At 39.4% G+C, this 10206-nt stretch overlaps 1 protein-coding gene across 1 annotated transcript in view; it reads left to right on the forward strand.

Moving 5' to 3' along the window:
• KDM5A (lysine demethylase 5A) overlaps positions 1–10206 on the forward strand; it is a 99426-nt gene that overhangs the window by 75282 nt on the left and 13938 nt on the right. Inside the window, exons 25-26 of the mRNA XM_008704845.2 lie at positions 8921–9080; positions 10180–10206. The exon at positions 10180–10206 is cut by the window's right edge and continues 206 nt beyond it. Coding sequence (XP_008703067.1) covers positions 8921–9080; positions 10180–10206 — 187 coding nt within the window. The remainder of the gene's footprint in view (positions 1–8920; positions 9081–10179) is intronic.

The following is a 10206-nucleotide window of genomic DNA, read 5'->3' on the forward strand; positions in this document are numbered from 1 at the left end:
ACTGTTTCAATCTCTTCATAATTAATTGGTTTGTTTAAAAAATCAATTTCTTCCTGTTTCAGTCTTGGTAGTTTATAGGTTTCCAGGAAGGCCTCCATCTCTCCCAGGTTGCTTAATTTATTGGCATAAAGCTGTTGATAAAAGTTTCTAATGATCCTTCCTATTTCATTGGTGCTGGTTGTGACCTCTCCCTTTTCATTCATAATTTTATTAATTTGGGTCCTTTCTGTATTCTTTTGGATAAGTCTTGCCAGTGGCTTGTCTATTTTATTTATTCTTTCAAAGAACCAGCTTCTAGTTCTGTTGATCTGCTCTACTGTGCTCCTGGTTTCTAATTCATTGATCTCTGCTCTAATCTTGATCAATTGCTTTCTCGTTCGTGGATTAGACCTGTTCTGTTGCTGTTCCAGCTTCTTGAGGTGAGAAATATAAAACTGCATTTTAGATTTTTCTATTCTTTTGAGTGAGGCTTGGATGGCTATGTATTTTCCCCTTAGGACTGCCTTTGCAGTGTCCCATAGGTCTTGGACCGTTGAGTTTTCATTCTCATTGGTCTCCATAAATTGTTTAAATTGATTTTTGATTTCCTGGTTTATCGAATCATTCTTGAGCAGGATGGTTCTTAGTCACCAAGTGTTTGAGTTTCTTCCAAATTTTTCCTTGTGGTTGAGTTCCCATTTCAAGGCGTTGTGGTCTGAGAATATGCAGGGAATAATTTCAGTCTTTTGGTATCGGTTGAGACCTGTTTTGTGACCCAGAGCATGGTCTATTCTTGAGAATGTTCCATGTGCATTAGAATAGAATGAATATTCTTTTGTTTTGGGGTGTAGTGTTCTATATATATCTATGAGGTCCAACTTGTCTAGTATGGCATTCAAAGCTCTTGTTTCTTTGTTGATTTTCTGCTTAGGTGATCTATCTATTGCTGATAGTGGAGTGTTGAGGTCCCCTACTATTAACGTATTTTTATCTATATGTCTCTTTATTCTGGTTAAGAGTTGGCTTGTGTATCTTGCTGCTCCCCTGTTGGGGGCATACATATTTATAATTGTCATATCCACTTGTTGGATACATCCTTTAAGAATAATATAGTGCCCTTCTGTATCTCTAACTATAGTCTTTAGTTTAAAATCCAATCTGTCTAATATGAGAATTGCAACCCCAGCTTTCTTTTGAAGTCCATTGGCGTGAAAGATAGTATTCCATCCCTTTACTTTCAGTCTGGATGTATCTTTAGGTTCAGAATGGGCCTCTTGTAAACAGCAAATGGATGGGTCATGTCTTTTTATCCAGTCTGCAACCCTGTGGCGTTTTATGGGACCATTTAGGCCGTTCACATTGAGACCGATTATTGAGAGATATGATTTTAATGATGCCATGGTGCCAGTAAAGTCTTTGTTTCTATAGATTGTGACTTTCTGTTCTGTATCACTCTTGGGGCCCTTTTACTTTTATAGAACCCCCCTTAATATCCCCTATAGGGCTGGTTTCGTGGTTACGAAATTGGTCAGTGACTGGCGATTCTGGAAGGTCTTTATCTCTCCATCAATTCTGAATGACAGCCTTGCTGGATAAAGGATCCTTGGCTGCATGTTTTTCTTGGAAAGAGCTTTAAAAATGCCCCTCAACCCTTTCTCTCATTTCAGGTCTGTGTAGACAGTTCTGACGTAATTCTGATACCTTTGTCTTGGTACGTGAGAAATTTCTTTGCCCTGGCTGCTTTCAATACTGTATCCTTGGATCTAATATTTGCGAATTTCACTATGACGTGACATGGCGTAGGTTTGTCGTGGTTGAGCTTGGGAGGGGTCCTCTCTGCCTCTTGGACACGAATGCTTATGTCCTTTGCTAGATTAGGGAAGTTTTCAGCTACAATTTGTTCAAATATCTCTTCTAGACCTCTGTTTTTCTCCACCCCCTCGGGGATTCCCATGAGTCTGACATTGGAATGTTTCATTGAGTCCGTAATCTCCCATAACCTACATTCTTGAGATTGGATTTTTTGAGCCAAGTTTCTGTTTTAGCTTTCTCTTCTACTAAGCCATCCTCCAATTCGCCGATTTGTTCTTCTGCCTCATTTACCCTGGCCGTCAGAGCATCTAGTTTTGACTGCATTTGATTCATAGTATTTTTTTTTTAAAGATTTTATTTATTTGACAGAGACAGCCAGCGAGAGAGGGAACACAAGCAGGGGGAGTGGGAGAAGAAGAAGCAGGCTTCCAGCAGAGGAGCCTGATGTGGGGCTCGATCCCACAACACCAGGATCACGCCCTGAGCCGAAGGCAGACACTTAACGACTGTGCTACCCAGGCGCCCCCTGATTCATAGTATTTTTAATTTCTGCCAGATTCGCTCTCATTTCCGCCCTTAGAGATTCTATATTCTCGTTAATATTTTCATTAATACTTTTTTCAATCTACACATCATCTTGACCATTGTTACTCTGAACTCCATTTCTGATAATTTGGTTATATCCATATCCATTAGTTCTGTGGCAGAGGCCACAGACTCATTGTCTTTTCTTTGCTGGGGGTGGATTTCTCCTTTTCGTCATTCTGATGAGGAGAGGTTGCGGGGTTGTCCAGAGCCCAGATTATTGCCCAGGACCCATGCAGTGTGTACTTGTTTTATAGGGATCTTAGGGATGTGGGCTTCTTGATTTTTCAGCCTGCCTTCTGGGGGAGGGGCCTGCCACGCCGATACTCAGGCAACCCCGTTTGGGTAGAGTCTCCCTGTCCCCTGCGAGGGGAGATGGGGATGGGCACACTGTGAGCCGGTATTCCCAGGCTTTTGTTCTCTGGCGGCTTTCCCTGGCAGTTTGCTGTGCCTCTTCTGAGAGAGCAGCAGTAGCCGAATCCCAGCCTCTGTCATAGAACAGAGGGATCGCAGTCCGCTCTCCACTGAGCTCCTCTGGCCATTCTAACCCTGCTTCTGTTGGTGCTGCTAAACCCTACAGCATCCCTGGATGTGCGCCCCACACCCGGCGTCCCAGCCCTCACTTCCCGGGCCGGCAGGTCTCTGTCCTTTGTGTTTCTAACACCGCCAGCCACTAGCCACCCCCGCACACTCTGGAGCTCCGTTTCAGTGTGGTTCCCACCCACTCCTGAGCTCTGGTGTTCAGTCTGGTCGCGTGCGTTCCCCGGCTCACGGTCTCAATCTGCTCTCTCGTGGTGCCGGTCCTCGAGTCAGCCCGCTCCCCAGTGCAGGTGGCTACCGCTTCCTGGCACCCGAGCGCAGATGCTCCCTCCCCCTTCCGTTTCTCTTCCGCTATCTGTGCGTGGATTCACGGCTCCCTGCTTCGTACCTCAATACTCAGTGCTGGAGATGTTCGTTTGTAGAGATCCAGATTTATCTTCCTGCATCTTAGGTTGATTTCGTGGGTGTTCAGGATGGTCTGGTACCTATCCAGCTCAACTCAGGGGACCAGCTGAAAAAGGGGACCCCTACTCCTCTGCCATCTTAACTCCGATCGCATTGATCTGTTTTATATTAGTCTTTGTTGAACTGTTTAGAATTTGTGTCTGTAACCAGGGAGTTCATACTCTGATGAGTGAAAAAGTGAGGGTGCATTTTCCCCCTCCTCATTAACTATCTTTTCTTCGTACTTTCAGTGTGCAAATCAGGTAGGTAAGCTCATCCTTAGAGCATGAATATATCATCAGCATTAAAACTTGCCAGGTATAAAATTAAAACCATCCATCATAGATGCTTATAAATTATCTGCTGTAAAGTATTTTTCTCAAGGTAAAAATGGATCTTGGGAATGTTTTAATGAGGGAATTTTTAGTTTATGAATTAAAGAGTTGAGCAAAGTTGAAACCTGAATTAGCCTATTAAGGTAAAGTTCTAAAGGAGCAGCTGAACGGGAATGCAGCCCATACCACATATAAGTTAGTTAGCTAATACTAGAATTGCCAGTTTACTATGCTTACAGGCCTTTGATACCTGGGTTGTTCTCTTCCTAGCACATTAAGTATCAACCAGTACTCTAGAATTGCTAAACAGAATGGAGTTTGTTTGGAAGCATTTTGGAAACCTATGAAAACAAAACATCACAAGTATTACATGATTTTAGGTCTAGGGATCAAAACTGTGGTTTGATGTGGTTGTATAGAGTAGTCTTTTTTTTTTTTTTTTTTTTTTTTTATAAAACTTATATAGCAGTGTTAGCTTATGGGCTCTCCTTTGGTAGGAGGGACTTTATAATATGAATTATAATATGAATAGTGTTAGCGATATATTTGACACCTTAGAAGAATAGAAGAATGGTAGGTGCAAGACTTAGGGTAATTCTTGACAAGTCAGGAAACAACAAATGTTGATGAGGATTTGGAGAAAGGGGGATCCTCTTACACTGTTCGTGGGAATGCAGGCTGGTGCAGCCACTCTGGAAAACAGTATGGACGTTCCTCAAGAAGTTAAAAATAGAGCTACTCTACGACCCAGCAATTGCACTACTAGGTATTTACCCCAGAGATACAAATGTAGTGACCCAAAGGGGCACCTGCACCCCAATGTTTATAGCAGCAATGTCCGTAATAGCCAAACTGTGGAAAGAGCTGATATGTCCATTGACAGATGAATGGATAAAGAAGATGTGGTATATACAATGGAATATTATTTGGTCATCGAACAAAGTGAATACTTAGCATTTACATCTATGTGGATGGAACTGGAGGGTATTATGCTGAGCGAAATAAGTCAATCAGAGAAAGACAATTATCCTGTGGTTTCACTCATAAGTGGAATATAAGAAACAGCACAGAAGATCATAGGGGAAGGGAGGGAAAACTGAATGAGAAGTCATCAGAAAGGGAGAAAAACCATGAGGGACTGTTAACTGTAGGAAACAAACTGAGGGTTGCTGGAGGGGAAAAGGGTTGGGATTGGGGTAGTTTAGTGATGGGCATTGAGGAGGGCATGTGATGTGATGAGCACCCCGTGTTATAGGCAACTGATGAATTATTGAACTCTGCATCTGAAACTGATGATGTACTATATGTTGGCTATTTGAATTTAAATTGAGAAAAAGGGTAATTCAAGGTCACATTTACCTTGATGTAGGTTAAAAATATTAAAAAAAAAATTAAACTCTTGAGTATTTTCCCATAGAGCAAGCACTTATTGCATAATTAAAATTTTATTTACTGATTTAGTTACAATCAGTTCGTTGATTTTTCCCTTTATATGATGTTCCCTGATTGTGCCCATGAATTCATCTTTAAAATAGTTTGAATTCAGTATCTTGGCTTGAGAGAGAGCCCCTTACTTTTTAGGAAGAAGAGTAGGTAATTACATAGAAAAATAAAATCAATCACTTGATCTTAGTTATCATAGCATTTAATTTGTGCTTTGCATAGTTGGATTAGTTCATTTGCATGTAATATCTTGTAATCACCACTGAATCATTGAGCAGCAATTCAGGAAAATCATTACTTAGGAAAATGTATGTTTAATGAAGCAAAGTTTGTCATGGCTCTTTTGCATGTGTGCCTGGCATAACCTTTCACATACACATATGATCATTTCCTTTTAAGGCATATTGTTTCCTTTTACGGAAACTGCCCATCCATATCACAGTTTATATTTTGCAAATGTACATATGTGCAGAATTGCACATCAGAAAGGAGGATATACAACTGTAGTAGCTGTTACCTCCCGGGAAGTTCTTTTTTGCAACCCCGTAATTGCTTATTTTAAAAATGAGAAAGTCAAGTAAAACACCTAGATTCTTTTAGGTTTTCCTCTCCACCCTTTTTAATGGTTTAGATGGCTTGAGCTTTGGTGGAGATAGAGTCAGTTTTATCTGAGAGTTTAGTCCAGCATAATACCAGATAAGATAGAGTGACAGATCTGTATATAAAACACATTTCTCACCAAGAGGACAGTCTGCCTTTCCTGTATGTTTGCCGTTAATGGGACTGAATTATAATTTTCCTCCTTAGGGAGAGTAATTTGTTTAAGCTTGTTTGTCAGTTCTTTTACTTTCAGCCTATCTATTTCTTTATATTTAAAATGTGTCTCTTGAACATAGCATATATAGTAGGGTCCTTTCTGGACTGTAAATCTGTATCTCGTATATATTTATAAAATACTATTGAGTCTTGTTTTTTGTGTTTTATTTTTTAAGTAATATTATAATCTCTGTCTTTTAATTGTGGGTGTTCAGTCCATTTTCATTTAATGTAGTTGTTGACATGGTTGTGTTTAAGTTGATCATCTTGCTATTTATTTATTATTAATCTCTTGTTTTTTGTTCCTTTGTTGCTCTTTTCCTGCCTTCTTTGGGTTAATTGAAAAAAATTTTTAATGTTTGATTTCATTTCCTTTATTACCTTCTTGCCTTATACCTCTTTTTGTTTGTTTATGTGTTTTCAGTGATTGCTCCTGGGTTAACAATGTGTCTTTAACTTCCCAAAGTCAGTATTTTACATGTTCACTTTTCATGCATCACCATGGGGGAAGTAAATTTTTTTTTTTTTTTTTTGCAAATCCCTTTTTAGCTATCATTATTTTCCATTATTATTTCTGATCACTGTCCTTTCCGTTTTGGAATTAACAGAAAATTCCCTATATGAGTAATAATGAAATGAGTAGAGTCAGAGTTAGAAAAGACAATTCTAGTCCATGAGAAAAAGCATACGGGAACGAAAGTAGGAGAGAACTAAAGTACTCTTTCATCTCTTTCTTTTTAGGACTAAATTCTTAAATAGGGAAGACTATGAACTGCTATTCCTAAATTCTCAGTGAGTGGCATTGTCTTCCAGAATACTCTTATAAAACCTTCTAAGTATCCTATTTAATTAAGGATCAGCTCATGATAACAGTAGATCTTCTCGTGCACCGCAGCAAGAGAATCAGGTGTCTCGTGAGTCATGAAGCTGTTGACTCCTCTCCTACTCATGCTTTTGTACTCTGCTTTGTGATGCTGGGACCGGGGCTCTACACCAGGGGCTGGTAAACTTTTTCCGTAAAGTAATGTATATATGGCAATACACATTAATATGCAATAATATATATTAATAGTATATATGTATGTGCATGTGTATTTACACACACACACACAAACACACAAAGCTTAGTAAATATTTTAGGTTTTGTAAGCCACATATGGTCCCTAGTGCATATTCTTTTTTCCCCCCACAAGTCTTTAAAAGCAGATTATTGTTACCTCATACTCCATACAAAAAATGAGCTGCCAGCTGGGTTGCAGTATGCGAACCAGCTCCTGCTCTTCACATTTGTTTTCTGCCTGCTGCCTGCCTTCTGCCAATAGAGGACGTTAGAAAATATTAAAAGGCCTGAACGGTGAGAAGGGACATGATCTTTCCCTTGCTTCATTCTCCATTTGTGTCATTATCTGAACTGCATGCTTTTTTGTTTGTTTTCTTTTTTTTACTGTGGCAGTGGGGACGGGGTGCAGTTTGTAATTGTTTTTTCACATCTCTGATACCAGCCACCTCACGTTCCGTTAGAGAGCAGAACTAAGTGGCCAGCAGCACCTCCTTCTCAGACGTCTGGCTCCCACCTCTGAGCTTACAGGTTCTAATAACCCCACTTCTTCCTTTTGTTAACCTCAAACTGTAGGGTTCACAGCTCTTTCTTGGTGTTAGCTCGGTGTTTCCATTTTGTCTTTTCAAGCCTTTAATACACATCTAACCAGTTCACTTTATTAAATTATCCTTGTTGAAATACCTGTGATTTCTGTCTTCCTGATTGCACTGTACCATTAAAGCTGTATATGTGAGCTTCTGGAAACTACCTGCAGGGGAGAATCATCTGAGAACTAATTAGAGCTGTCAGAAGTGTATAATTTAGGGGCGCCTGGGTGGCACAGCAGTTAAGCAATTGCCTTCGGCTCAGGGCGTGATCCCGGCGTTGTGGGATCGAGCCCCACATCAGGCTCCTCCGCTATGAGCCTGCTTCTTCCTCTCCTACTCCCCCTGCTTGTGTTCCCTCTCTCGCTGGCTGTCTCTGTCGAATAAATAAATAAATAATCTTAAAAAAAAAAAGTGTATTATTTAAATATTGTATTCATTGTATTAAGGCATTTCATTGTATTAAGTAAGAACAATCCGTAAGTAAGAGCAATTGATAAGCTTCTAGGTTTGAAAACCTTTGGAGAGGATTAGGTGATTTTAATAATTAAGATGTCCTTAAGATGTCATATCTAAACCTTTCTTCCCTTCCTAAGTCCATTTTAAGTGTCAAGGTTCTCTTGTGGGTGTAGAAGTTTTTATGAGTTGTAGACTGTAGAAGGTAGATTATTTAATAGTAATTTTCTTGTAGGTTTATTATCTCTGTAGATTGTCTTTGAGGTTTACTCTTTCCCTTTTGGCTTAAAACTGTAGTCATTACTGTGTTCCCCGCCCCCCATCACCATGGGCATTTTCTGTCTTATTTAATACTGTACATTTAATTTTAAGGTCATATTTTTATTTATTTTTTTAAATTATTTAAATTCAGTTACTTAACATATAATGTATTATTGGTTTCAGAGGTGGAGTTCAGTGATTCATCAGTCTTACATAATACCCAGTGCTCATTCCATCACGTGCCCTCCTTAATGTCCATCACCCACTGACCCCATTCCCCAACCCCCCTCTCCTCCAGCTACCCTCTTATGAGTCTCTTATGGTTTGTCTCCCTCTCTGATTTTGTCATGTTTTATTTTTTCTTCTCTTCCCCTATGATCCTCTGTTTTGTTTCTTAAATTCCACATATGAGTGATAGCATATGATAATTATCTTTCTCTAATTGACCTTATATCGCTTAGCATAATACCCTCTAGTTCTATCCATGTCTTTGCAAATGGAAAGATTTCAATTTTTTTTGATAGCTGAGTAGTATTCCATTAAGGTCCTATTTTTAGTATATTACAAGCTCTAATTCTGAATACCCCTCTTGGTTTCTTCTTCAGGACACAGCCAGTGTGAAGTCCTCCAGTAGTCTGGAGCCCAATCTTTTTTGTGATGAAGAAATTCCCATCAAGTCTGAAGAGGTGGTCACTCACATGTGGACAGCGCCTTCATTCTGTGCAGAACATGCTTACTCTTCTGCTTCTAAGAGTTGTTCTCAAGGTATTACCCTTTAAAACAGAAGAAGATACACCTGAAGCCAGTGAGAAAAAACATCATATTAATCAAGGCTCTGAATCCCTCTTTAAAATTCATTTTTATTTTTTTTAAGGATTATTTTAAAATGAGAGAGAGAGCAGGAGGGGCTAGAGAGAGAGCTCATGCCGAGGGCAGAGCCTGACTCGAGGCTCGATCTCACGACCCTGAGATCGTGACCTGAGCCAAAACCAAGAGTCAGATGCTTAACCAGCTGTGCCACCCAGGCGCCCCAGACTATGAATTCCTCTTACATGTACATCCTGACCATGAAATGCTAGTAAAACCTGAAAATACAATTTTGAAAAGCTAAGTCTTTATATGCATTTTATGTTACTAAGTGGTAACCTAAAAAAACTTACGTGGAATTATTGAATCCTAATAAGAAGAGCTTTAGAGACCCTCTGGTCCCATCTTTCTTTATATAAAATCTTTGATAGGCCTCTCTTTGTTCATTACCAGTTGTCGAGGAACTTGCCGCTTTTTGAGAATATTCATTCTTGTTTTGGAAAGTTCTAAGTGTTAGCAAAGTCCTTCCTTTCTTTGGTAGATAATGGCCCTCATGTGTCTACTTTGCTTTCCCCCAGTGAAAATACATCACACTGTTTTAGGTCACACGTCTGGCAAGTAAAGGGTGTTTCTCTTTTCATAGTAAAATTCGGGATCTTATGGAGTAGCATGTTACTGTTGGTTTATTAGGAGGATAGCAACTTACTTTTATAGGGCAGCTCATGTGCTTAATCTTTTGGTCCCCTCTGAAATAGAGAATGGATTAAGAGATTCTTTCCCATTCTCCTCCCCCTGTTCAGTCAGAATAAATAATCAATAAGGAACCAGTTTTTTACTCTTAACCAGTTTTTTAGAATGGGCATTAGAATTCTAGATCTTTTTGTTTTATATTTTTTGAAGATTTCGTTTTCACTTTCAAATGGATACAATGAATTCAGATACCTAAAGTAAGTATTGGAGGAGGAGGGACCATTCCCTTAAATATTTACTTTGGAAACATTACATTTTTTCCATAGTTTTCATTTTGTTTTGTTTTGTCTTATATTTTATTGGAAAGGTTCTAGCACCCCAAGGAAACAACCTC

Source organism: Ursus maritimus, unplaced genomic scaffold (genome assembly GCF_017311325.1).
Source record: "Ursus maritimus isolate PB19 unplaced genomic scaffold, ASM1731132v1 scaffold_26, whole genome shotgun sequence".
Lineage (NCBI taxonomy): Eukaryota > Metazoa > Chordata > Mammalia > Carnivora > Ursidae > Ursus > Ursus maritimus.